This window comes from Typha angustifolia, chromosome 14 (assembly GCF_048772165.1).
Source record: "Typha angustifolia cultivar Huaian chromosome 14, ASM4877216v1, whole genome shotgun sequence".
NCBI lineage: Eukaryota > Viridiplantae > Streptophyta > Magnoliopsida > Poales > Typhaceae > Typha > Typha angustifolia.
In genome coordinates this window covers 37,916-65,840 of record NC_133252.1, presented here as the reverse complement: position 1 = coordinate 65,840, position 27,925 = coordinate 37,916, and the positions used below count along the sequence as shown (strand labels likewise).

At 36.5% G+C, this 27,925-nt stretch overlaps 3 protein-coding genes across 12 annotated transcripts; 2 read left to right on the top strand and 1 right to left on the bottom strand.

Annotated features, from left to right (window-relative positions):
- Window positions 1-107: 107 nt before the first annotated feature.
- LOC140776642 (putative ABC1 protein At2g40090) lies at window positions 108-10,609 on the top strand. Of its 2 annotated transcripts, none has more exons than XM_073120408.1 (12): window positions 108-568; window positions 3,015-3,169; window positions 4,277-4,402; window positions 4,642-4,737; window positions 4,893-4,993; window positions 6,326-6,362; window positions 6,916-7,134; window positions 7,217-7,328; window positions 8,002-8,093; window positions 8,176-8,355; window positions 8,664-8,777; window positions 9,218-10,609. In XM_073120408.1, the coding sequence occupies exons 1-12, from the start codon at window positions 400-402 to the stop codon at window positions 9,419-9,421; spliced, it is 1,605 nt and encodes a 534-aa protein (XP_072976509.1). In that variant the 5' UTR covers window positions 108-399; the 3' UTR covers window positions 9,422-10,609. The 2 variants fall into 2 exon arrangements, with proteins under 2 accessions (XP_072976509.1, XP_072976510.1); XM_073120409.1 differs by having other exon boundaries at window positions 428-568; window positions 3,015-3,161.
- On the bottom strand, window positions 7,368-21,172 carry LOC140776644 (E3 ubiquitin-protein ligase HOS1-like). 8 transcript variants are annotated; one of them, XM_073120415.1, is made up of 7 exons: window positions 21,032-21,172; window positions 19,818-20,205; window positions 19,582-19,716; window positions 19,309-19,484; window positions 16,358-16,768; window positions 16,119-16,277; window positions 7,368-7,456 (listed from the first exon to the last, which is right to left on the bottom strand). In XM_073120415.1, the coding sequence occupies exons 1-7, from the start codon at window positions 21,032-21,034 to the stop codon at window positions 7,406-7,408; spliced, it is 1,323 nt and encodes a 440-aa protein (XP_072976516.1). In that variant the 5' UTR covers window positions 21,035-21,172; the 3' UTR covers window positions 7,368-7,405. The 8 variants fall into 8 exon arrangements, with proteins under 8 accessions (XP_072976516.1, XP_072976517.1, XP_072976513.1 ...); XM_073120416.1 differs by lacking the exon at window positions 7,368-7,456 and adding an exon at window positions 7,710-7,757; XM_073120412.1 differs by lacking the exon at window positions 7,368-7,456 and adding an exon at window positions 11,491-11,729.
- On the top strand, window positions 21,033-27,597 carry LOC140776646 (uncharacterized). Of its 2 annotated transcripts, XM_073120420.1 has the most exons (8): window positions 21,033-21,156; window positions 21,343-21,421; window positions 24,547-24,679; window positions 25,308-25,374; window positions 25,585-25,707; window positions 25,789-25,872; window positions 26,439-26,525; window positions 26,622-27,597. In XM_073120420.1, the coding sequence occupies exons 3-8, from the start codon at window positions 24,600-24,602 to the stop codon at window positions 26,706-26,708; spliced, it is 528 nt and encodes a 175-aa protein (XP_072976521.1). In that variant the 5' UTR covers window positions 21,033-21,156; window positions 21,343-21,421; window positions 24,547-24,599; the 3' UTR covers window positions 26,709-27,597. The 2 variants fall into 2 exon arrangements, with proteins under 2 accessions (XP_072976521.1, XP_072976519.1); XM_073120418.1 differs by lacking the exons at window positions 21,033-21,156; window positions 21,343-21,421 and adding an exon at window positions 22,919-23,169 and having other exon boundaries at window positions 26,622-27,596.
- The last annotated feature ends 328 nt before the right edge of the window (window positions 27,598-27,925 follow it).

The following is a 27,925-nucleotide window of genomic DNA, read 5'->3' as shown; positions in this document are numbered from 1 at the left end:
ACCAAGCTAGTTAGATCGTTAAAACAAACTGATCGACAAAAAAAGAGCTTCATTGACTTGATTGAGTAAGCATCAAGAATAGGTCTCTCTCTCTCTCTCTCTCCGACTTGAGTAGCAGCAGTTCTAACTCAGGTTGGAGCTATTCTTCAGAGCCGAATAAATTCAAACTCGAACTCAATCATATAAATATCATATATTAGATCTAATATGAAGCTGGTTTTTTTTTTTTTGATAAATATGAAGCTGGTTTATAACCTGAACCTGTAAACACGATCCATGATCCGTCGACGATTGGAAACAAAAGCGCTTGTCTAGTTGTCTTCCAGTTCCAGTTCGGCCATATATGCCTTTCATCTCAGCCGACCACGTCTACTGCTCGACGAGGAACGCCTGCTAGTAATGTGGCGTTCCTTCGCGAAGCTGGCGGCGGGGGCCGCACTCCTCGGTGTCGGAGGAGGAGCAGCCGCCGTCGCGACGTTCGATGATCCATCCACTGCCGTCAAGATCTGCACCATCGTTCCCCTTCGCCTCGTCCGCGACTCCGTCACTGCCGCCACCATCGCCTTTGGTCCGTCTCTTCCTCTCTCCCATTTTCCTTTCACTTTTTGGTATCTACATCTTTCCTTAGAACAAGATAAGAGGTAAGGCAATCCTTACCCTAGTAATTCCATACCTAAAGCTAGAAGATGGAGAAACAAAGTAGAAGATGGATTCAGCAAGGAAGCGAGGAGTTAAGATAACAAATCATGCAAACATTCTTAATTGGGGGCTGGTGGTATGAGCAAGATAGAAGGGATTGGGTTTTCAGATAAATCTTGCCCTAGATCTCGAGGAAGAAGGTTTAGAGGATGTTATCAGTATGGTGAAGAAGGTTATCAGTTGCCCTCAAATCTGCACAAGATGTGCTTTGGCAGTGAGATTTTGCCTTTGAATCCTACTGGCGTGTTAAAAGTCTCAATTAAATTCAAAGAAATGAGGAGAGGTTGCTGGGAGATTGTAGTTTCTTTGACCAAGGATTTGTCATTGAGTGAGGGACTGGAATTGGCTTTGAAAGATACCTGGAGTGGGATTTGGGAATGACCACAACATTGGTGAAAACAAAAAACCTTTTTGGTTTATTTTCCTTCAGTACATAAGATTTGTGAGGCTAGAAGTAAAGGGGCAATTAGACTCAGTGTCTTCATTTGGTTACTTTGCAAGAATAGATTTTTGACAAAAGATAATTTACAAGAAGGAATTAGGTGGGGGAATAGTAGTAGTATGTTCTGTGGCAAAGATGAATCAGAGAACCATTTATTTCACAATTGTGAGATGGCAAAATCTATTCAGGACAAAATGAAATAGAGTTTTAGTTATAGAAAAGCTCCAAGGAAGATAATGGAAATCTGGGGAATGGTGAAGATATTAAGATCAAAGGTGATAAAATCGTAAAATGAAGTGGAAACTTTGTATGGCAAGTTTTGTTTGGGTTCTATGTCTGGAAAGAATAAAATAATTTTTTGTTAAAACTGCAAAGGCAAAGATTGGAAAGCTTTTAACTTTTATTACTCATTATACATTTCTATGTTGGTAGCGGATTCAAGGAGAGAATATGAGGAAGAGGTAAAGATGCTTATTCAAAAACAAAGGGTATAGGATGCAGTTACAATGGAGGAGCACTAAGAAATAGTTGGATTAGCATTCTTGGTTTCTTTGGTCCATTTGTAGTAGTCTTTTTTTAATTGTGTGTCAAGACTGATGAATACAGGGAATGATATTTTGATAAAGAAATGAATTGTAAGAGTGATGTAGTTGTCATTTTGTGAGTATTTCTATGTCTCGTAATGAAACAAAGATTGTTATGCATTTTTTCTAAAAACAAAACAATCTGGAGACGAAGGCAAGTATTCACTATTGCTTGTGAGCAAGAATGGTTGTCAACCCGTACATTTTGTGCTACTTGGGTGCCAACATGCTAGGAAAGCAATAGCATATCACTCGTTGCAAGGGCATTGGTTAAGTTGAGTGAAGCCTAACTATTCGATAAAAATCAGATTGATGTTGTAAGTAGTTGAAGCAAAGTTTCTTGCTGCCACGTATTGTTCATCTAATGTTGAAAATAATGCTTCGTGTATCCCAAATTGTATACCAGTAGAGATGATGACATAGCACTCTTATATGCTTCATGTAACCCAAGTTGTACACTAATATAGACAATGCCCAATGGCCAATATTCCTGCATGCTTTGTGTACCCCAAACTGTAGACATAGTCAACAACTTTCTAAGAATATTAACACGTAATTTCTTTTTACTCTTTCCTAGTATATATATCTGTATATAATCCCTACTTCTCTAGTACTTCAGTTCTATGTCACATTTTCATACTATTTCTTTGTCATTTTTTCAATAAAAAAATTACCGAAACCAAAAGTGATCAAAACTTTGATTAGAAATGCTGAAACCAGCTGAAACAAGATTATTGTTTTTTTAGTGAACCATAACTGAGAGAAACCTAAAGTTGGATTCCATTGATGGTGTTAACCTAGTAGACCTATCATTTAGTTCTTCAATTTTGGCCCCTAAAAATTGAATTAACTAGTGCCAATTAATGCATGTCTTGAATCCTGTTTCTATTTGACTATTGCTATATTTTTAACAAAATATATATTTTACAATATGTTGTAAGGTGAAAGACCCTAATGTAGGTGTTAATAGCTATTTTAGAATCTAAACTATGTTAAGAAACATATTTCAAAGTGGCACGTCTGTCCGTGACTGTGGCCAGTGGTGCACTTGTCCGGCCAATTGTCAGCATAGTATTCCTTGCTTGTGAGTATGAATATTTCATCGTCCAATTGTATTATGTAAATGAGTTTCACAATGAAACTGGATAGTTATGCCCTCTTTCTCAAAACAAACAATTAGGAGAAGAAGGCATGTACTCGGCTATTCGCCTTAGCTTATGAGTGGATATTTCATCATCCAGTTGTATTTCAATTTGTTAATATGAATTCACTTGTTCCGTTCCTTTCAGATTACCAATTTTCTTTACATGGACTCAAGGAAGGAAGTATTGAATGGTTGAAAGCCAGACATGAAGTCCACAACCGCTGTGCTCATAGACTCCAAGAACTTTGTTTTCGAAATGGAGGGATATATATCAAACTTGGTCAACATATTGGTCAGTTGGTATGTTTCTGTGCATGCTACTTACATCTTTGTATATGAGTATACAATCTCTCCATGCAGTGTCTAGTAAATAGGATTCATAATGTTGTCTTATAGGTCATAAAATTATGAAGTTTTACTGTTGTAGTTTGTGATTTTAGAATCAGATCAATATCATATCGTTGGTGATGTTTCTTTGATGAAGAATTTTCATTTGGTGATAAAAGTGTGAAGTAAAAGTTGGACACCTAATTGTATAGTGAAATTTCCTTTAATTAGATTTCCAGTTTTCAACTTTGTGTTTCTGCACTAACTCATGGTACTTGCTTTCATAGTTCCATCCAAAACTACTTTAGCTAGAAAAACAAGGCTATGGATAAAATAGAGACTTATTATGGAGTAAAGGATGGTGTTATCTTAATTTTTTTGTTTGGTGCTGGTTGGGAAGATAAGGATATGACACAATAATTATGTTGGATAAGCTGCAATAAAAATAACACAATAAATGGGGTTCATCACATTTTTTTTTAATCTCAGTAAGATAATTCTCGTTTGGCAGCATTTTTTTTTTTTTGAGAAAAAACAGGGATTTGCCCAAAAAGCGGGAGTTAACATTGGCAACCAAACGACCCTATAAGTTTTGAAGGGAGTGTAACTGAATTGCTTAATTTTCTTTTCTTACTATTTTACTACGTTTACAATGGAAGTTTTTTCCATATCTCAATGGATACTCATTTACTCTTGAAGTACTGAAAATTTCTCTTTCTCATGAAAACCATACTTTTGTACGGTTTGACAGTGATTATAGAACAACTCCTTTTGCTTACTTCAGTAAATTATCCAGATAGAAAGCTTTCCTGGAAAGTTTGAAATGGATCAAGACCTTTTTGAGAATGTAGGGAGTACATTGCTACCCGTAAGCTCCTAGAGTGATATCTCTTCCATCAGTTGGCAATCTTTTTTTCCACTTCTTGTGGTGCTTTTACAGTTCTTCAGGAATAGCAGCAAACCATGAGAGTTTCTCTTTAAATAAGTTCTCTGCATGTGTGGCATCGGTTCTTTGATTTCCTTTTCACTCTTGGACATTAACTCCTTCTATGTGGCTAATTTGGTAGATTTTGGTTGTAGGAATATGTAGTTCCAGAAGAATATTTACAAACGATGAGGACCTCAATGCTGAAAAGGTGTCCAGTTTCCTCTTATGATCAAGTGCGTAGAGTATTTATGAAAGAGCTTGGAGGACCACCAGAAAGTGTTTGTTTCTTCCTGTTCCTTGTTATATTCATCTTAAATATTTTTATAATTGAGAAAGGCTGTATCTTTGTTGTTTACTTACTCAAGCCATTAGATATTGCTAAAGTGATATTCTGTTTCTGTTGTTTGCAGCACTCTTATGAGTGTCAATGTGTGTCTGCACGCACATACACATATATCTAGTGTATGCCTTACCGGTTTGCTGTTTCATTGATGTGCTTGTGGTATTGAATGTTCAGATTTTTGCGGAATTCGATCCAGTCCCACTGGCAAGTGCTTCTCTTGCACAAGTTCATTATGCTAGAACCCATGATGGCCAAAAGGTCGCTGTGAAGGTTGTAAACTGTATTGCAACTGCAACTTCTATTAAAAATTTCAGTTAAAATATGAACTTTGACCTGTTTCTTTCCTTTGTAATTGTGAACATCAACTGTGATATCCAAATAGTGTTTCTCAGCTATCAGGAGGCTTTAATTTTATTGATGTCCAGGTTCAACACACTCACCTGACAGATACCGCTGTTGCAGATCTTGCGACTGTGGAATTCATAGTGAATTTCTTGCACTGGTGTTTTCCTGCATTTGACTACAGGTGCTGCTTTTAGTGGTTTTGGTTCTCACAAGTATATTGTTTTAGGAGATTTATGTATGGTGTGAATATTATATTCATGTATAGGAATATGTGCACATGTTAAGATTAATCTGATCATTCTGGTCATACCTACTGACTAATTTGTTCATGTTTGGAGATTTCATGCAGTGAAATTTTACATGTTGCCTAAGTACAACGAAATGGCTAGTCCTTACTGGACTTTGAATAAAAAAGAATGTTATATAAGATGACTGGAAATGAATAAGAGCTGATGATTTTGTAGTTTCAAAATTATTATTATCTTATTTGTGTCAATTAACAAATACATCTTTCATATTCTTGTTCGCCTATTTAAGCAGTTCTGGTAAGAATGCTAACAAACTTTAAAGTTAGACTCTTGATCTAATTTGAAATAGTAATTCGATAAAGCATGGATAGTGTTTTAGATTCCTTGCCATATTTAGCAGGTGGTTTGAACGTCTACTGCGAAATATGATTATTATTGATATCTAGTAATCTTTCCAGTGAGTCTATATCACTGGATTCCAACATCTGGCTGGAAGTTATGCTTTCCTAAAACAATTTTTGTTAACATGATCTATAACAGATAATCTTTTGTTACACCATGCGAGATTACTTGGTGCACTTTGTGTCATTGTCTGTAGTCTATGCTCCTTCTCATGACATGCACTATCAAGTTTTATTATTGTATAACACAATTTATATGACAAATTGGATTTTTTTTCTTTAAATTTGAGCATTTATTTCTTATTTGATGAAACATGTTTCACTAGCCTCTTTGAGTTAGTACTGACGGCCATATAAACGAGGGCAGCATAATTTGTTAGGATGTATATGTTGACACTTCAGGCAGCTGATTAAATGATTGGAAACGCTTGAATTTTTTTCTAAACATGAGAGAGGTTTCTTGCAACCAAATTAAAGATGAGACCAAGCTATGATGGGGTTATGCTGGCACTAACTTTGCCTGGAAAATGAAGCATGAGGGTTGGATGGACTAGCTGTATTCAGTGACTAGCTTATACTTATAATCTTACGTGCTTAAACATGAATAACTGAACATCTCCTGAAATACATTATATTTCATTCTTTTGTCAAACAACTTTAAACTGAATAAGATATTTTAGATACATCAAAATTTCTTTCTAAAACCAATATATCCAAGATTAGGTGATTCTATTGCGTGCATTCTTACATAGCATATATTGATGTGAAAGTACTAAATTACACAAGTACCTACTTACACATTAATGAAATAAGTGCTTTTATACACTTTATTTGAGTAATTGATAATTGATTTTTTATATATAGGTGGTTGGTTGATGAAATTCGTGAAAGTGCACCAAAGGTGAGGTGTTTTTCGACCATTTCTGCAACATTCCTTTCTTTCTTTTGAATTTGTTTCTTGCGATTACATAGCATTTTATTCTCACTCTTAATTAAGACTGGATCATTTGAGGAGTTTGTGTTATCTGAGTTACATCGAGTGATTTGAGTTGAAAGTCTCCTTTTTGAATATGAACTAAAGAGGGCAATTTAAGCAGCCCCAACCATTTGGTCTTGTGGGGTAGCTGATCGATGGTGGTTGACTAAAGAATTAAGCAGTTCCTACTGGTCACCGAGGAATTAAGTAGGCCTCAGGGAACTAGATAGTTAATATTAGATTGACCTCTGCAGTTCTTAGTATCCAATAGAAAAGCATATTATATTTATACTCATTGTTTATCTGCAGTTCTTAGTATCCAATAGAAGAGCATATTATATTTATACTCATTGTTTATCTATAATTAATAATTTTTTACGTAGTATCCATTTCTTGTCTAATATTTGTCTATTATGCAGCACACTATGTTATGGAACACTAAGGACATATTTGATGATCAGTTATTGTCATGGCTCAGGAACTAAATTTCTTGTATGAGGCTAGCAACAGCGAAAAATGTTTGGACAATTTTAAGAGATTATCTCCTCATATCGCAGACAGCATATATGCGCCCAAGGTCTATTGGAATCTTAGCACCAGTAGACTTTTGATTATGGAATTTATGGAAGCTGTGGAAATAACTGATGTCAGTGGCATAAAAAACCTAGGAATGCAACCTACTGATGTTTCAAGATTAGTGAGTTCTTGTATACTTATAACATATTTTTAGCAGATGACATCATTCAAAGTTGCTACATTTTCACCCAAAAAATGTGTAGGTCAGTGAGGCTTTTGCAGAAATGACCTTCAAGCATGGTTTTGTTCATTGTGACCCGCATGCTGCCAACATGATGGTTCGACCTCTTCCGTCAAACAAATGGAATATTCTTGGTGAGAAATTTCTTCTTCTCTACAATGTTGAAAGTCAATATAGCTTGTTGATGAGTCCAAATTGAATTAATTCTTTCTTAGACTTCTTCAAAAGATTTCACTTCTTGAGCCTTTTTTTCTTTAAATTTCTGAAAAGAGATAAATTTTCATATTTTCAGAAGTTTGATAAAATAGCAGTTTGTGGACGATTTACTTGGAAATTGCTCTCAAACTTTCCTGGGCATAAAGGACCTAGAGCCTTCTTAACCTTGACTTATGCTTTGTAGCCCTGTGATCTACCTTTGAACAGGTAGAACTAGTCGTTTGCATGGTGAAAAATTAATAGCAAGTGTAAATGGTTGGAGCTCTCTATCATCACCACAATGATCTCCTCCATCTTCCTCTGACTATAGAAAATCATTCTAATGACCCCAAAAGGTGTTCCTCAACCTTCATAAATGAATAAGTAACTAGAACAACAATTATACAGAAACTATAAATAGGATGTAAAAAAGCAGAAGATCTTTTCTCCCACCTTCAGAAGAATGAAGCATAAAGATCCCCTCTTTCTAACAAAAGAGATGGCCTAGGGCATAAGGTTTATATTAGATAGTGATAATTTAATCTACTTGCGCCATTATGCGGAAACAATTTCATAGAGCATCATTCTAAGGAGACATTCTATTCAATGCAGGAAGGAAAAGGCCACAATTGATACTGCTTGATCATGGTCTCTACAAAGAACTTGATTTTGCTACAAGAACAAGCTATGCTGCCCTTTGGAAGGTACACTCTGCTAGGAAGCTTGCTTATTAATGTTTAGCCCTTTATTGTGTCTATTCTTGTTAAAATCATTCTTTGAATGCAGGGGCTTGTTTTTGCAGATGTTAATGCAATAAAGGATAACAGTGTAAAATTGGGTGCTGGAGAGGATCTTTATGCACTGTTTGCTGGCATACTGACAATGAGGCCATGGAAAAGGGTGATTGACCCATCTGTGGATCATTTGGTTTTAGAAGGGAATGAAGGGGACCGGTCAGAACTTCAGGTAATAGTGTCATCATGCATATATTGGTAAAACTACAGAGGCATCCGAACTACTTTGTGGTAGCTACATTGCTTTTTTCTTACTAGCTTTCTGACAAATACTCCCATCTCTTGAAGGACTGGCAAACAAATTACAAGTATTTTGCAACTTGTCCAGTTGCATGCTATTAGAAGATAGAAACATTTTATCAAAGTTTCTGATGGTTTCTTTATTTGATCTCTCTCAACAGTTGGGGGCTCGTATTATTATATTTCTCTTGTAAGACGATCATGAGAATGATAATTCAACTGAAATTTTCCTTTGTGCAGATGTATGCTTCCCAATATTTACCTCAGATCTCAGAGTTGCTTAGGAGACTTCCACGTGTGATTCTGTTGATGCTAAAAACAAATGATTGTTTACGAGCTGTCAATCATGCTTTGGTGAGCTATATGAACTTCACATGCATCATTTAACACCCAAATCTATTGTCTTAGGAATTCTCTATGTGCCTACCATTCCCACCGAGTCCCTCCAATTTCTTTGATTCTTTATTTTCTTTCATGATGTACCCAAACATCTCTAACTCCTTAGCTGGATATATACTATTCTGAGCAGCTGAAGGCTCCCTTCACAGGGATGTTTTACATTTGACCATCATGTAGGCTTGAGCAGTAATTGTTTATCTTTGGTCAACTGATTATTTATGATAGCTAAACCCTTTCTCACCTGAAGAAAGAATTCCCCTCTAACAGCGGAGTGACGTATATCATACTATGCATAGCATGCCGTTCCAGTCTTCTCCAAGATTGCTGGTTGGCTGAAGAGACAAAAACTTATAGAAAGCTAACTTTTTCTTGATTTGCATGTTATTTTTTGATAGGTGGGAGGGTATTCTCTTGAATCCTTTTTAATCATTGGAAGAGTCTCATCTGAAGCAGTACTCGAGGCCAAAAAGATGCTGAAGAAAAGGTCCTTACTGTGGGGACTGAGGATTTGGTTTGAGCAGGTCTTTCTTGCAGCGCGACTGCTCAGTATGAAGGTGTCTTTGTGGCTTCTACAGGTTAAGAGGTCTTTACCTGGATAAAACTAGGTCTCAATATAAAATATTCATTTTCTTATGCCTGCTATTTTTGTGGAATTGCCTCAACGCCGAGACAATTTTAGGATATTATTCATTCATCTGGATGCTCAACTTCTTTTGTTAGATTTTGAATCTAAATAATCTTTTGGATTTTTATTATAGTTCGAGCATTGTTTTCGTTTGCTTTCATCATTTCACGTAGCATCTTTAGCTACCCACGAATAAATAGACAATTTGGTGGTATTTGTCCTTTCCTTTAGTATATTGATGTGAACCGGGTTAGATCGGATCACATTAAGGGGAGATTGGGCTCAATGGATTGAGTCTAATTATCTTATTTGGCTATTTAGTTTAGTTAGAATCTTAGCAGGTTAAGATTTTATTTAATTAGCTAAATTTAGCCTTGAGCAGTTTCGAGAAAATATTCGTATAATATTCTACACATATCCAAATAATATCAAACCAGTTGGATAAAGTCGCCAACCTTTGATATATATGACTTCTCTAGATTCGAAATCTATTTTTGACAAAACGAAAGCTTAATCCGAAAAGATAAGCGACGAAACGAATGGTTAATCTGAGAAAATAAAGAAGACTGGTTTAGTTGGTTTGTTAGGGTTTTGACTTAGTTATTAGTTTTGTTAGGATTTGTTTAGTGTTGTTTAACTTAGTTGAGGAGTTCTTAAGGTGAACCTCTATAAATATGTGGAGGAAATCCTAATTGGAGTTAATGATAATGAAGATATTGGAATTGGCTTTGGTCTTTATCTCTTCCTCTACTTGTTTCTAGCCATTAGCGTCTTCTCCCACCACTCTTCTTCCACCGTCCAAGTCTTTGGTCGGCCTCTTCCAGTTTTAAACCTCCCTCTTCTACAATAACTTTTTCCCCTTCACACTTATAACTAAATTTAGCATCAATCTAGCCATTAGTGGGCTATCAAGCTAGGATCTAATTGACATTCGGTCACTGTTTGGTTGATATCTTAAGATCTAACTGTCCGAATTTTGTGATCTTGGATCCGTTGGAAAACTCTCTCCAAAAGGAACAACATATCCAAAATTCAGGAGGATCCGTTGGTTAGATTGTTCGCAGATTCGTTTAGGGTTTAGAGTTTGCGATTTGGGGTTTGGGTTTAGGGTTTGGGGTTAGGGTTTACGGTTTAGTGGTTTGGTGTTTGGGGTTTGGGGTTTGGGATGTTAAGGTTTGGGGTTTAGGGTTTAGGGTTTGGGGTTTGGGGTTTGGGGTTTGGGGTTCGGGGTTCGGGGTTCGGGGTTCGGGGTTCGGGGTTCGGGGTTCGGGGTTCAGGGTTCGAGGGTTTAGGGCGTTAAACGAGCTAAAGGTTTGCCTCCTTCATTGTTCTTCTTTCATTATCGTTTTCCTTACCTTACTCACCTATATACAAGTCCTGTAGTTGGATTCACCGCAATCCCTACACCCATTTATTATCCTCATCCAAATTCCGCATTTCCTTATGGTATCAGAGCTTTGTTCTTACTTTATCTAGATTGATTCATGCTAGTTTATGTTTAACCGATAAATCCGAGGAGAAACTCGTCCAGTGGGAAGAAGGTTATAGGCAAGAGGCCACAGAACCTAAGTACCAAACAGAGGCGAATATCCAGAGAGGAAAGTTTTACATATCCTAGTTTGTTTTTGATCTCTTTATGAGTAGCCAAAACCCTACTAGCAATAATATTCCCGTTGTTTTATCCTCAGACCCCTTTGTTAAGAAGGCAATAGAGGCAACAAACCCCATAGATCCACCATCTTTATCTTATATTGCACCATCTACACTCCTTACCACTGGATCATCCCTTGTTAGCCTAGCTAAACAAGGAAATACTATTACCCAACTCCTTACCCAGGTTCTAGCTCAGTAAAGCACTATCCTTTCAGAGCTCACTGCTCTCAAGGATTTATCCAAGAGCCAAGAACAAGAGTTGGAAATTCCCTAATAGACAATCTTACGAAGAAATTCAAAGGTCTCTCTATTGGCAAGACTGCTGAACCCCGAGGAAAATTCAAAGTCTTCAAAGATCCTATTGATATCTTCAACGATGAACTCAAGAAGCTCAAACCAAGCGGATCTTAGGCCAGCAGCAACCCAGACGCAAACACTCGCGTCAACATCGGGAAGAACAGAATTTCAAGACCAAATACGTGACTATCGAGCTGGTCAACGTATGCGGCACAATATGCAGAGGTGCGTCAATCATATCTTCCAACGCCAACCCCATCAAGAAATTCTTGAACATTTACAACCCGAGCAACAGCTGCAACGTTCCCTCCGAGAACGTGCGAATATGGTACCTGCAGAGATACTATACAGTTCAAGAAGCAACACGAATCAGCACCGTGTCTATCAGCATCTTTCTGAAGAAGCAATCTCATGCCTTGACGGCCAACAAGTAGACCGTCCCTTTATCCAGCAAGAAAGTTATAATGAGCTGAGGAGTAATCTCAGATTCATTCATATAGGATTGGCGTAGGTGTGTCTCCAGATCCTACATAGGCGTGATAAAGGAACACAAGCCCTTATCGTGTTCCGTGACACAAGATGACAGAACAGCCAGTCCATCTTCGCAACTATGGAAGTCGATCTGGCACGAGGGAGCCAGATTACATTCATTATTCCAGATACTATCATGACCCTCGGTGACTTCTACAGGCACTTCCAGATATCCATCGAGACGCGAGGATATCAAAGTTGGAGGAACGGTGAGGCCAACCTCATCGTCACAAGAGGACTTATTGGGCGCCTATCCAATACGCCCAATATGGCTTTCGCTTATCAGATCAGTCATGTGACTGATTATCTTGCAAGCCATGGAGTCACGGCGTTGCCCGGACAACGCTTAACGAGCCAAGGGCTACAAGGGCTCGATTGGATTATTACAAATTCAACTATCACCCCTCCAGCCCAGCCTACGAGCTTAGAAACCAGGAACTTGGTAGACGGCCGTGTTTCTATACACTTCTCAAACTACGAAGTCCAGCTAGAGCCTGAGGAAGAAGAAATGGAGCAAACAATAGCAGTCTTCACCCAAGAGGACGAAGAAGAAGAAAGCGATGATATGGAATACTATCGCTATCTAGTAGAGGGAGGCACCCTCAATGATGCTCCAAAGTTCGATGACTATCCGGAGTCAGATGACTTGCTAATTTATTTTTCTATTGATTGCAATGCTTTAAAAGGCGGCTGCGAGTGGCCTAGTCACCTCACTGCCTAGTGCCTAGGCAGAAGGCGAGCACCAAGGCGAACGACAATACGATCTAGCATATTTAATATATAAAATATTATAAATAATTATATATGATTTTATATATATTATATGTAAATTTTATTAGACTAATTCACATTAATCAAATTAAACTATACTATTAGAATTCAGAACTTATACAGCAAATATGTTTAGGCAGCATCGACAAGCTCAGTAATTAGAGAAGATGAGAGCCTTTTCTCCAACAGCAAGATAGGAAAGATAACTAGGCCCCTACTCTACCATCAGTCACTCTCACTCAACATCATTTCTCTCCTCGGCCTAGTTGAAGAAATTGGAGATCAGACCAAGGGCCCAAGCTTGAGAGAAAATGAGATAATAGAGAGACTCACCGTTCGGCCAACCCTATGTGTCACTCTCCTCAGCCCTGCCCTCATGTGTTGCTCCCCTTAGTCCAGCCTTTGTTTGTCGCTCACCATCATGAGACGCACGTCGTCAAAGTGCCAGTCACCGTCATGTAATGCTCGCCGACATACGCTGCTCGTCGCCCGCTGCTTGCCATCCACCGTTGAGAGAGAAAGAGCTTGAGAGAGGAAGGATAGAGAAAAACTATGAATTTAGGGCTCGCTTACCAGCACAGCTGCCAAAAACGCTTTTCAAAACATTGGTTGATATTTAAATTTTTTAATCTATTAAATGTTTTTCTAAAGGAAAATATGTTGATTAACAATGAAGAATTACTGAATTAGTTTCTTAATTTGTTGATTGGATTGTTATTTGTTAAATTTGTTTACCGATTTAAATGTGAATAAAGTAATAAACTGCAGGAAGTAATAAGTAATTAGTTACTGATTACTTATTACTATTTTTAATTTTTTATTATTTTTAAATTAGTAATTAGTTACTGAATTACTGTCTTCTAAATTCTATATAGTTAATTAGTTATTAATTTTTAAAATGTGAATTACTAAATCAATCAGGGTTTTGAAAAGCAATTTTGGCTGCCACCTTGGCGGGGCGGCACACCGGCCGCCCCACTAACCTAGTATGCGCCCATACTAGGCGTTTACTATTCCTTGGCAGGCCGACTTGTCGGGCTTTGCGGGTCGGGTGGAGAGAACAGATTGAGCAAAACTAGTTAAGTTAACAAAAGAATACCTTTATTCTCCATTTGATCTCCAACGAGCCCTAGATCCGTAATCTCTCTCCATCCCTTCTCTCTCAAGCTCTTCCTCAATGGTGGACGACAAGCGGCGGGCACTGAGCAGCGTATGTCAGTGAGCATTGCATGACAATGACCGGCACATGACGGCGACTGGCGCATGACAGCTTATGTCACATGATGGTGAGTGGTGCACGAGGGCTGGGCTAAGAAGAGCAGCACACAAGGGCAAGGTTAAAGAGAGCGATGCATGGGGGTTGGTTTGGTGGGCAAGTGTCTCTCTATTCTCTTTCTATTCTCTCACTCTCTCTCTCTCTCTCAAGTTTGAGCTCTTGGTTAGATCAATATCTTCAACTAAGCTAAGGAGAGAGATAATATTGAGTGAAATGAGTGATTGATGGCCTTTTCTATCTTGCTGTTAGAGAAAACACCCTCATATAATTACTGAATTTGCCATCGTAATAGGATGCTGCCTAAACTTATTTGTTGTATAAATGCTGAATAGTGTGAATCTACTAGTATAATTTAATTTGAAAAATGTGAAGTAGACTAATCAAATTTATATTAATATATATTATATCATACATATCATTTTTAATTTTTTATATATTAAAAATGTTAGACCACCTTGTCATACGCCTAGACACTAGGCAGTGGGATGACCGCCCACCACCAGCGGTCGCTTTTCAAAATATTGGAATTAATTAGAGGAAGTAATCAGTAGTTAGTTACTGATTATTCTTTTTACTGAAGTAAAACAGTAATTAGTTACTATTTTTAAATTTGAAATGTGAATTATCAATAATATCTATTTTTTTAACTAATTTCATTTATAGATAGTCGTATATGGCCATTAATTCCTTTCAAATAGCGTTTGTGGCTAGGTCAACATCATCTGAATTTTTTGTGCATGTTGGCTCTAATAATCCAGAATAGCAATATGGATATCTTCCAAATAAAAATGATACTAACACCACATATTTGGAGAAAGGGAAAATCTAAAAAGTTTGGATGTTGGAAGTAAAAAAATAAGTAACAGTCCTTTAGACAAATACACATCTATTGAACCAGAAGTTACAATTAGAAAGTAGAAAAAGATGGCACAGACAAACATAAAAGATACTTTTGCAAAAGAACGAAGAGATAGTGTTATAACTATCTATTAAGAGAACTAACACATGGTATTTTTCGAGGCATTAAAAGCCAAGACTTTAAATATCAGAATCGAGATTGAAATTAACCACCCAAAGAAACAATACAAATCGATAGTATCAATTGCCTTGATAGGTCGATGTGGTATCAGACTATTCTAAAAATTATACAAAAAAATAAAAATGACAAAACATGACAAAAAATAAGAAAATAAAAATTATTCACATATAAAGTCTAAAATCTAAAAAAATACTAACTTACCAAAATCCATGATAAATTCTAAGTTGAATATCTTTATGCTTATAAATTACTACTACAGAAATGAGATGAATAGAAATATGTCCCTTTTCATAATTGTTCTGTAACAATAAGCGAGGGAGAGAGAAAGGGGGAGTTAAATAATGGGAGAAAGAAAGAAACGAAAAAAAAGAGAAAAAATGCTCACCCAAGTTCACTAGAGTGTGAAGTCACCATATCAGCAGCCATATGAGCTCGATGAAGTGTCGAAAAAGTGTGAGAAAAAGAGGAGTATGTGTGTGTGAGGGTGAGAGAGAGAGTGAGAGTAAAAGTTAAAATAAGGCAACTAGCAACATCAATCCCCCCTCAAGTCCCAAGAGTAATGGGAATTTCAATCATCGGGATTCAGGGAAAAGGACTATATTCTTTGCTCTTTCATCACTACAACATAGTTCAGGCACCTACCACAAGAACATAGTGCTTAAAAGTTAGAAGAGTATTCTCAATGAATGAGTCATGTTTTTGTTCTATCAGGTTTGACAACGTTGAGTTTTTCATTTAAATGTTTCTAGGTCAACTGTCTGGTTTCTTTCTTAACATGGAGTAATCAAAATAAAAAAGAAAAAATTTATTAAAAAATCTCTAACCAATTAAACTAGCAGGCAGACTAACAAGGACATAAACCAGCAATGAACAATACATAGATAGTAAGATTCCAAGCAAAGAGGGAATCTGCGGGAGAAAACACTGTAGAACAAAATCATAATACTTCTACAATTGTTCATTAGTTCTTACTCTAATGTTTTAGAACGCTCTTAATATATATCTACTGGTATAAATGTTGCTCATATGAATAATATCATGCATAATTGCATCATGTCCACAAATCAAAGAAACAGAAGGAAAACAAAAGCAAGTAAATATTACCTGTAGAGCCTCAAATGTATGATCATCCAGTAGAAAGAAAACTAAAGATTCAAGTACTGAATGCCTAGTTATTCCAAAGGTTGCAGAAAAATCATGGATTAGATATTGCCATTCCACATCAGGCCTACTCCAATGTCGATCAAACAGATAGTATAATAACTGCAAGCAAATTAGGGAAAAACTTGGAAAAGATTCTACAGGCAACAAAATCTGTTCAAGATAATAATGTTGAAGGATACTATTGCTTGTTTAGCAACCACCGTATCAGATATTCCATGTAAAAATAGTACATCAGCAGCGGTTCGCAAACTTTTAAAAGGATATCCATTTCTGTTGGCCTCATCTATCTTGGACAAGAAGAGTGATGGTGAATTTTCATCTTGTAAAGATGAGATATCAACATCATCTACTCTTTCCTTGATGTAACTCTGCTCTATTCTAAGATTTGCCAATGCCTGCTCAATGAAAAGTATGGTGCCATTGGGACCAAAAGAATCTCTCATATTATTTGAATAGTCAGGCCATGCTCGCCTAACTGCTTCTAACTTTCTTTCAAGTACATGCAATTTCCATGATGCAACATTAGGAAAGCGTGACTGAACACCCTCCAGAAACTGATGACGAATACACCAAATCATAACTTCCAAATGCTGGAAAACAAATTGAAATGCAGAAGACTTCATGAGACAATATCAGAACTCTTAAAAGTTTCCAAATTCTAAAACTCTGCAAAAACTTCCAAAAATAAAAGTAGCACTACATTAGTTTCTGCCTCAAGACGGCGCAAGGCATTGCTGCAAATTCCAAGTCCAAGTTATTTATCAAGGAAAGGGGCTTTTTTTCTTAAATAGTAAAAGCAGGCAGATAGTTTTCATCCAAAAATACCCCATTTCAGTCTATTTTATTTCACCCACTATTTAATTTTGTGAAGAAATAAGTTTTGATGATGACTCATACAAAGATTTTAATTGCTGTCATCTTATTATCCATTTTTTAATAACTCATGGAGAATTAGCACATTTTCAAATTAAAACTCTGATTTGATTTAACCTCAAGCACATTAGTGTTGAAGGCTAGTTAAATACACTTAGATACTTTATTGGTCATGTTTCCCATTCAAGAATAACATAAGAATATATACAACTTTCTAAGGTGCAAGGATTATTTAAACATCACACCTGTTAACATAAACTAGAGATTGTGCTTCATCAGCTCATGTGGATTCCCTTGCTACACTATTGATCTGTTATTTGGCTGAATTATTCTTACTTGTTAAGTCTGTGATCAGAAAGGCTGATCTATGTTTATTCCTCAAGATACAATGGTCAGATGTGAAATATAGTATACTAAGCTGTAACTCTCAGTGAGATGAAACCATTTTTCTGTCTTCTTCTACCCTTCTTCCTATTTCATTCTTTCTTTTCTACACCTTGTTTGGATGGATAGAATAGGAAAAAATAATAGAGAAGAGTAAAAAAAAGTCGGAAGAGAATAATTTTCTTTGGATTGAAATTTTTAGGAGAGATGTGAAGAAATGAAGAGAAAGGGAGAGGAAAAAAGAATCTTACGGTCACTTTTTTCTCTCCCACTATATTTGATGGAGAGAATAGGAGACAGAAAGTCAGGAGAGAATATTTCTCTCCTGTTTAGATTTAATTTTTAGGAGAGAAAAAATAGCCTCTACAGTCACTTTCTTTTCTCTCCAAAAGTGGAGAGACGAGGAGAGAAAAGAATATACAAACTATTTTTATATTTTAATATTCCAAATATGCTCTTATTCTATTATACTATTTAGTTGATATTTTAGGATTCCATTAACAAATTTTAAAAATTATAAACATAAGTCATGACATATCTAATTAGATTAGATCAGATTAGATTATGTTCAAACAAATTAATTACGATACCATAATCTCAAAAAATCTAGTGTGCATACTCTCTTTGCCATGCACATAATCCAAGGCCTATTATACTATTATAACCACTAAGTATCATTTTTCTGGATAGCCGATCCCGATACGGAGTTTTGGAACCTTGATCCAAACAAGACAAGAGAAAGTTATTTTTTTCTTCTTTCTCTTCTCTTCTCTTCTCTTCTATCCTCTTCTCTTCTCCCCTATTTTTCCATCCAAATAGTGCAAAAGCGGAGAGAAAAGAAAATGCAGACTATTTCTATTTTAACATTCCAAATATGCCCTATTCTATTATACTATTTACTTAATCTTTTGAGATTTTATTAACAAATTTAAAAGAGAATAGTTAAATATTAGATATTATAGTTTATATCAGATATTATAGCTTATGGATATTGTAACTTATTTATGTTACTTTATTTATTTAAAGGAATAATCTAGTGGATATTATAACTTGTGCTGGTTTATCTATTAGATAAAGGGTATGATGGTAAACATGTTCTTTTATGATCTTTTTTTCCTTAAACCAAAAAGAGTAAACTTATTCTCCTCTCCATTACCTCCAAGCAAGATGAAATAGAGCTTATTTCTATTCTTCTCTTCTCTTCTCTTCATTTCTCTCCTATTCTCTTCATCCAAACACTCTCCCACCTTCAAGTGGAGGGTTATCATCTCCCCAACAGTTGGGTGGCTCTCTTCTTTACCCTGGCATTTTGTTGATTTCCTTAAGCAAATGTGACTCTAGAATTGGTCCCAACTACCAAGACAATGGACTCTCACTGAAGTAATCTACTTTACACTAGGTCAGACTTTGATCTCCATTCAGATCTTCATGTGCTTTTGGACAACTATGGCCAGATTTAATTGGGATAAAAAAAAGTTAAGTAGAAGAAGAAGCTAGATGCCCTAACATATTGCTGAATATAAGTACTTTAAACATTGTCATAAAATAGTTAGGTAAGATCGTAAGGGACATTTAATGTATGAGAATAAAATAGAAGATTCACTCGCATATACTCCTCTATACATACTACCAAAATTGACGAGCAGAAGCTAATCTTGAGAAAGTTATGTATATGAAGGATCTAATCATAATAGTCATAATGAAGTTGATCAATAAAGATGAAAATATAATTCCCAGTTGTGCAATATTTTTTCTTCATCAGCTTGTGCATATGTAGTGAAGGAAGCATGTCCCTAAATATAAAAAATAATGAACAGGAAAAAGATATTTTTCAAGCAATGTTATAGTAGTTCGCTAGTCTGCAGAACTATACCTGCTTTGCCTTCATTGTACTCTCTAAGAGCTGATGCAAGTCATGAACTTGAGCGGCAACAGTTTCCTTAAATGACAGAACCATAATTTCAAGAACACTAGAAATGCCAGTTAATTGCATGGCAAACTTTTGAAATAAATCCAACTTGGATTTCATTTCTTGGACTCCAACTCCATCTGTACTGTTGTCAAGGCTTATTCCATTAAGAGTTAAAAGAGAGAACATACGATGCTTTCCTCAGGCTAAGAATTTTTCTAAACCACTTTAGGATACACAAGTCATGAAGACCAAAAATTAGGTTCTCAAGCGTTCGCTTGCACCAGTCTTTGATGACTACTTCATCTAGAAGAAAAGCAAGAACAGGATCACTTGACACTGCATTCTCATCCATACAAATATCTGTAACATCTTGCATTTTGTCAAGGTAAAACTAAAGAACTTATAGAAGAAAAAAGAATGTACATAAGCGGAGTATCTGCAACATTATTTCCCTTAATGGTAAAGGATACAGTGGCAAATCAGAGAGACAAGATTATTCTCCAGTGCAACATCAAACAGAGAATATAGACGTTGAATATCAGTCATGACATGATTCCTGCTGTCCTTTTCTTGAAACATATCATCTTGGTTTTTAGATATAAGACCAGCATCTATACATTTATAGTAGAGACGAAGTCGCACTCTACTTCCAGCTGTAGGTATGGATGTTCTACAAATTGGGCATACATCACATCTCTGACAGCATTCTGCGCATAAAGAGGCATGCCCACAGGAGGTGAGCACATGTTGCACATAACGTCCACAGCTACTCAAATCTCTAGTTGCCCGGCAGCGCTCAATTTTGGCCTCATTGCATAGTTCAATTAAATCTATAGATGCCAAGTGCTCCAACGCATCCTAATATTAGAAGCACTATTAGGCCAAGCATGTTTAGAATGTATCTTAAATATTTAGACAATTAGAGAAGCACATGGTTGGAATTCCTGATAATTCAAACTGTTAAAGCATAAACAACAAATTTACAATATCAAAATATATCCACTAGCAAAATGATGAATTTACCACAAATAAGTTACAATAAATATAACTATATTCTATATATCATTTCAGAAAAGATGAAACAACAGTGAAAGCAATGTTTTGAAAAGCGCCCACAATATGCGGGGAGTCACCCCACTACATAGCTCGTATTTGTGCATGCAGTCTAGAATTTTAATGTTAAAAATATAATATATGATGCCATATATACATATGCAAGATTGTATTAGTGTAATACACTAATATATGTGTAAAACTGTAAATGCAGTAAACAAATAACATTATCACCATCAAATTACACTAACTCGCACTATGACACATACACATCAATTCACACACTATTACACTAAATTCAAATAATCAAATCAGAGTAAATTACACTATTTTCACATAATCACATTAATTAACATTATCTATGTGATTCATCGCGCAGTGGTTGGAAGTGGTGGAGAATGGTAGAGCCAGAGAGAGGGAGACAGGTAGAGAGAGGAGGAGGTGGTGGAGACCGGCAGGAGAGAGAAAGAGAGAACGTGACAAGATAGGAGGTGTCGGTCTGCCAGAGAGAGAGGGAGAGAACAATAGTAAGAAAGGTACAAGGCAGCGGGAGATAGAAAGAAATGGGAGGGGTGTGTTTGTAGAGGAGACGGTGGGTGAGAAGGAGAACGGCAGGAGGGAGAACACTAACCATCGAGAAGCGAGACACCAGCACCGCCGAGATAAGAGCCCACCGTCGAGAGGAGAGAGACCACCGCCGCCAACAGGAGAGAGGAAAAAGGGAATCGTTGAATTGGGATTTAGGTTAGATATTTGGTGAGTGCCCCGAGCGGTGTTTTGGTGTTTTGAAAAGTTTCAATGACACCGCTTAGTAGAAGTCGAACCGAGACTCCGAGCTCAGATGAAGATTGAATTGAAATTAATTTCGAGCTAAACATAGAATAAGCTTGAATAAAAATAATTTTAATTCGAGCTAAGATTTTGCAGTTTTTTCTTGTGCAGTACCTCGACGTGACATGAGCGTGAACAAGGTTTCTTCCCTGCTGGAGCCGATTTGTGCTCGTGGTCAGCTCGAGTCTAGGTAAGCTGATTGGTAAGCAGTGAGTCTATTCAAATTTAAAAGCATAAGAACGAATATAGTAATATTTTAGTATCGCAGTCTGATATATATATTAGCGATGGGGTAACGCCCATCCCAAGTACACACCTAAAGTCTAAACTCTTACCATTATTAGTAAGTCAATTAGTACACATAATCAGCTTTCGGATAAACTAGACTAGTTTTTAAATTTTAATAATTATATATTAAAATTTTGATATTATTAATAATAGAGTTAACAATTGCTTCTTTCCATCTCACAAAATGTTGACAAGCATAATTGAATATGTTTCAAGAGCCACAAGTTAGTGCAATTCATCCGATGTAAGCTATGCAGTTATAGCTATTGCTTCAACAATTAACGTTTAATTTGTAACAGTCACATCTATAACTTGCAATGATAGTAATGTTATTAGTTTTGCCCCTACCAATTTGAATTGATCCATAGAAAAGCCATTACAGTTAACCTTGATCCAGCCTATAGGAGAGCATATTGGAGTAGTAGCTAGAGTTGGGATTGATTTCATACATCTGACAGATAACTTAGCATAATAATCATTTGTTAAAGATAATGTACGACAGCCAAAGATCAGTCATGTTGTAAACATGCAAGCTTCAGAATTTCGGACCGGTCTATTCTTAATGTCCTTTATTTTTCATTAATCTCTGTTGTTCATTTGGAGTATTGTTTCTTCTTGCTTCTCTAATATTTATGGACTTGTTTCTCAACTCTGAAATTCGCTCGTGGCAAGCTCGTGTCTCAAAAGGGAAGGATTTAAGACAAGTACAACTGCCCTTTCCGTACTAGCTGAAAATACTAGTTTGTTTTGATATTATTCCTTTTAGTAATAAGTCATAAATCTTATGTTGCTTGTGTGGGATATTACTTTTTTGCTGGATATGAAGTTAGACAAATTGGACGCCATATGAAGTAGGGTTTCCTATTGTATAACATATACAATTTCAAAAACTGAGCCTCCAGAGAGAATGCAAAGATACCTCGCATCTCCTGATGCTCCTCAAAGGAAACTTAAATTTGCATTGTTTGTATTAAATTAAATTTAACTAGAATTTAAGCAGCACTTCTATTTTTAATATATAGAGGGCACATAGCGTCAATCTTACAATTTTAAACGCTTAGCGTTTTTTTAATACAAAGCCCTCCAAGCTTATTCACCACTTCATCCAGCCTATTGGTTAACATATACATCTTAGTGAATACCTCACAATTGAGTAAGCTAATAGGCTTATATGTCTCTGCCTTTTCTGCCACAATCTTCTTTGAAATAAGACACAGCATAGTATAGTTCAGCCCATGAAACCTCAAATTTTTAGTATATCAATCAGCAAACATCTGCATCATCTCATCTAGGGGTGTCAAAATACTTGAGCTCAGCTCGAGCTCTAAACAAGCCGGCTCGGTTTGTTCAATTTTGTGGCTCAAAGAATAGAATCGGGCTTGATTACTGTAGTATATTATATACATATATATAAAAGCCCGAACCCGTCTCTCCCAAATCCCACCCTAAAAACCCTTATCGCCGACGCGGAGCAATTCCACACTCTGCTTTGCACTCCGACTCTCTACCAGCACTCCTACTCTCCAACGCACCTACCGATGACACTCCAAATCTTCACTGGTCATGCCTCCATCGAACACCACTAGGCCACGCCAAGCTATTTTCACCCCTACTGCTCTTGCTACGCCTCTACAATAAGTCTTACACGAGGTAAGAATATGATTTCTCTTACTTGCTTCTCCATTTGGCTAGATGCTCACATCAATTATGTGATCCCTATTGAAACTTTCATACTTTCGGTAGAATATGTGATCAACGTGTGGTCTCCCTTCACGGCCACTTCGTAAAGCCCATGAAACCCTTGATTAAAGTCTGGTGTGTTCAACTTTTTTTTTCTATGCTCATGAAACTAGGGACAAAAACGAGTCGGATTATTGGATCCGATTAGGATAAAAATTTCTTTCCATTTCGGATAAGTATAGAATTTTTGAGAAAAAACCTGAATACGTATTCGGGTACGGGATATTTATTTACTAGCATATTATTTAAATGATTTATGATCTTTAGTTTGCTTATTTAAATAGTGAATATTGATATTGTTACTAATGATATGTGATAAATTATTTGTATAGATTAATTTTTCTAATTTTATATGTATTTGACATACAAAAAATTTATGTTTTTTGAAACTCTTAATATTTTTGTATCAATTATCTCTAAATAAAATAGCATAATTAGATTAAAATTTAATCAACATCGGTTTAAGATCCAACCATCTATCTGAAAATTATCCGTATCCATTTAGTTAAGATATAGTTTTAAATTTTGCTATCCACTCAATATCCTTGAATCCGTATCCAGATTAAAAATATGAATTTTGATGTGAACTAAGCACTATCCAATCCATATTCGATCCTTTTTCACCCCTACATGAAACCTTTTATTAAGCTACTGAGTCAAGCTTGAGCTTGATGAAAGCCAACTTGGGCCCACCTTATCCAGCTTATTTCAAGCTCGAGCTAATAAAAAATCTCTATCGAGCAAAGCCGAGCGAGGCCCAGCTAACTCGAAATCGGCTCGTATATATCCCTAATCTCATCCTAAAATTTCATAGTAAACTCAAGCATTCTCGACCCCCCAATTTAAAACACTCAGATATCCAATGAGCAGCTAAAACTACTTGGGCTACTAGGCCCCTCTAGGGACCATGCAACTACATGTATATATCTAGTCTCTCATGCACGTAATATATTCATAAATATCATCATATATAATCTTGATGTTCTGTATGGTTGATAGTTGTGAATAAGATATAGAGTGATATTTTATCTTTTTCAAACATTTTGAAGAGAATATTTAGTAGCAAACTATAGGGCAAGTAAGATGATACAAGAAAGAAAGTTATGGTGATTCGAAAACAAAAAGTATTTTGAACGTTGAGCCTCTAAAATCATCATGGTACGGTCATAACAAAAAGAAAATAATTATCGGATTGGGTCGGGCTAGGTTGGGCATGGTACCATCATGGCTATTTATGAATCGGCTCAATGAAAGTTGAAATCTAACATATGATGCTCTTCTCTCTAGACGATTGTGGTGGTGGTGGTGGTGATAAAAAAAGAGAAGAAGAAGAAGAAGGCATGAAGGAGTTCCAAGTAGACATTTACAAGGGTTCTCACACTCTCTCCCTCGCCCTCTTCGCTGACGTTACAAACAGCAGGTTTGCATGCCCTCTTTTTATTCCTCCTTATCGATCTTCTACTTATCTGCCCTCAATCTATTTTCTCTTTCCTCTGCTACAAATTGCTTTTATCATTCCTCTTTTACCTTTATTTGGTGGCCTTCACTTATTTTCTCATCTATATACTTATTTTGTTTATAGCACTTAGAGTTGGGTAGTATAATTAATTATTGATCAGATTGCAATACTCCTAGTTGGTAGTCATATAACAAATATACTATCTTTCTTGAAAATGATTGGACTTTCAAATTGTAGAATTGCGACTTGCATATTTTCAACACTATTGATGCACAAGAAAAATGCTTCGTCTTTATCTGAAACAAAGGAGTGTATATTTAAAGCTAGGCATTTATGGTCCCAATTTTTTTTTCTGTTTCCTTTTTGATATAATCTTCGATATGACAATTGGTCTTAATTAATATGACATTTTCTGGTATTCACAAGCCTAGCAGTAGGTTGCGAACTATTCCAACATCCTATATGCAACTCTCGTTGTATGGTTGTGAAAAAATTATGTTGCAAATCATTCTTCTGATCTTCTCTATTGGAAGAAATTTTATGGTCTAGGCTACTTTTTAGTACCATTAAATGATGTATTCTTTTACAGGGAACTCCTTGAATCTATGCAGTCTGGAAGGATGGAACCGGAAGTAGCACTTCTTAATTCATTACTAGTATGCAAATTCTTACTTTTAGATTACTTCTCTCAGGTTCAACCAGAAAATGATTTTCTAGCTTGTCCTAGCATAGGCATCGATGTAATATCACATGTATCTTTTCTTCTCAATGCCTTCTTTGAAGTGACTGATGTAGACTGCTAGCAAAGATTTTGCTTGACTGTACATGTGACAATTTTTTGATGATGTTTCTACCATAAATAACAGATACCAGATGTTTTCCCCATTTTAGCAGCAGCTCATAAGGCGCTTCTTTCCAGATTAAGGGAGTCGCTGACAACTCGTACTCTTCATTCAGAGCTTGTTTATAATTATGCTGGATCTAAACATGTACCTATTTGTTTTAGTTGTTACTATTTTTTATATCCAATTTTCTGCATATTATTGACTCCAAATTGGATATTATGATAGATAACAGAGTCCTTGAAGCGGTGTGGAATTTCTGATGACACAACCTATGTCCTTGTAGCTCGTTTTGATGCATCTCATGATGAGGTAGAACTCTCTAGTAATGAATATTCAATACTATGTCAAATTCCTCAATTGCATGTCTTACATAGATATTTGATGTTGCGCTCTTCCTGAATCACATTTCTTGTGAAGCTCTAAAATATAAATGATGTGGAAACAAGAATCTTAGCAATTAGAAAGCCTGCTTGAGCTACTCATGCTTCTTGAATCAATGTGAAACAGTCACCAAAAAGAGGAGGGGGGGCGGAAATCAGCTTGTACATATTTATGCTTGACCTACTTAATTGAGACAGTCTTCACTAGTAAACTGGAATAGTTGAACAAACTTCGATAGCTATCACTTAAATTTTCTTTAATGTTAAATAAAATTTATGTTCTTTGTAAGTACATAAATTTATGATACTCAGTGCTCAAAGCGGTTAACCTTCAAATTATGACATCTCACTTTGCAATCATCAAAATGGAGTCACCACTCCTCTCTTCCCTGTATAATTTGACAAGACAATTCAAGTTTGCTGACACTCATAATAGCTTGAGTTGTTAAAGTTACAAAGTCAAATGGTATATTGAGTGTGATTCTTCCTTGTAAGATGAAAGACGTGTCGAAGCTCATTCATGGGAAAGAGATCGATCTGGTAGAGTTGGAAAGAAGAGCTAACAAAGCGCAGATTCTAAAGGTATGGATATCATTTAACTTTCTTAATGTTCTTTATTTTTTCCTTTGTCCTTTTCATTTTCTAAATGTAGTGATCCTTGCATTGATTTTTTTTCAGCATTACAAAATATCTTCCGAGGAATTGGCAATATCGTCATTATCTGATGCAATCACTTGCAGGATCGCAGCTCGAGATGCCCTTTGAAAAATGAGAATCAGATGTCTCGAGTTTAAGTTTGTTTCTATCATTGTGTCTGTAATTTGATACTTTATGGTTCATGTGTCGACCCTGTAGTTCACAACATTAACTTCTTGAGTGTGACAGGCTATTTTCATTATTCTTTCTGGGCCATAAACAAAATATTTCTATCAGTAGAATGGTCTCAACCCACTAATCGTATGGGGATTTATTTTTGGATCTCTGGTAATATGGCATTCATTACCGCATCGTTACAATCATGGACGTCTAGGCATCTTCTTTTTCATATCTCCATTTATCTCTAAGCCTTTGTTCGTTGTTCACTAGCAGCGGTGGAGACGGAAATTTGGATGAGACACTTTGGATGACTCATGCCCTCGTAACTGGCTGCTGGCTGCATATACATACCATATTCGTCGAACTTTCAAACGCCACAAGTCCAAGGGAGAGTAGAGTAGAGAAGAGAGGGGGTGAAGTGAAGAGATGGCATCGTTAGGCATGGGTTTTGGTGCAGCAGTTGTAACCCGTAGGCCGTTTGCAGTGACAGCGGCGACAGAGAAAGTTGATGGAGTTACCCAGGAAGAGAAGGGGCCGTTTGATTGGATTCTTGCGGCACTGCAGAAGGAAGGCCAGCTTCTCGAAACCGATCCGATCCTCAAAAAGGTAAAGGAGACCAACGGCAGGAAGCCCTCCGTCTCTGTTCCCGCCAAGAAATCCGGTGGATTCGGAGGTCTCTTTGCCCAGAAATAAAGTTTTAAGTACAAATACCTCTGAGAAAGGGACGGAGAGAAAAGAAAAAAATTAAGGCAATCTGTCGCAAGCTCGCACAGCTCTTTCCCCTCTTAAACAAGGAGACATCAAATTTTAAACTCAATCCTGTCTATGCTCCGATGATTAAGTATGCTGCTTCTCTTGTACTTTTTAAATTATTATCACGACAAATCTCTCTGTTAATTTGGCCTCAAAATTTTGAGAATTTATCTTTTGATATCGTATCTGAAGCTTGTCGGCTATTGTTCGTCTCGCCTGAATGCGTAGTCCATGTCAATGGTTTCCACGACCCTTTAACATGTGGATTGTGGCCCCAGTGGGTAGTTCTGACAAAAGCTAGTAATCGCTCACCATTAAATAAGAGGCTTCAGAAGCATCTGTTTGAAATTTCCAGCCTTTTAAAAGGTTTGCTCGAAGAATGTTGTATCTCTGGATCTCGCCCGAAGATGTCA

Coding starts and splice junctions, on each gene's coding strand:
- LOC140776646 (XM_073120420.1), top strand. CDS start 24,600: ATGAAGGAGTTCCAAGTAGACATTTACAAGGGTTCTCACACTCTCTCC. Junction 25,873..26,438: donor TTGATGCATCTCATGATGAG/GTAGAACTCTCT, acceptor CTTCCTTGTAAG/ATGAAAGACGTGTCGAAGCT. Junction 26,526..26,621: donor ACAAAGCGCAGATTCTAAAG/GTATGGATATCA, acceptor ATTTTTTTTCAG/CATTACAAAATATCTTCCGA.
- LOC140776642 (XM_073120408.1), top strand. CDS start 400: ATGTGGCGTTCCTTCGCGAAGCTGGCGGCGGGGGCCGCACTCCTCGGT. Junction 4,403..4,641: donor TTGGAGGACCACCAGAAAGT/GTTTGTTTCTTC, acceptor TTGAATGTTCAG/ATTTTTGCGGAATTCGATCC. Junction 8,094..8,175: donor GCTATGCTGCCCTTTGGAAG/GTACACTCTGCT, acceptor CTTTGAATGCAG/GGGCTTGTTTTTGCAGATGT.
- LOC140776644 (XM_073120410.1), bottom strand. Junction 19,485..19,581: donor TTTTGGTCTTCATGACTTGT/GTATCCTAAAGT, acceptor ACAACAGTACAG/ATGGAGTTGGAGTCCAAGAA. Junction 16,769..19,308: donor GTACAATGAAGGCAAAGCAG/GTATAGTTCTGC, acceptor TTTGTTTTCCAG/CATTTGGAAGTTATGATTTG.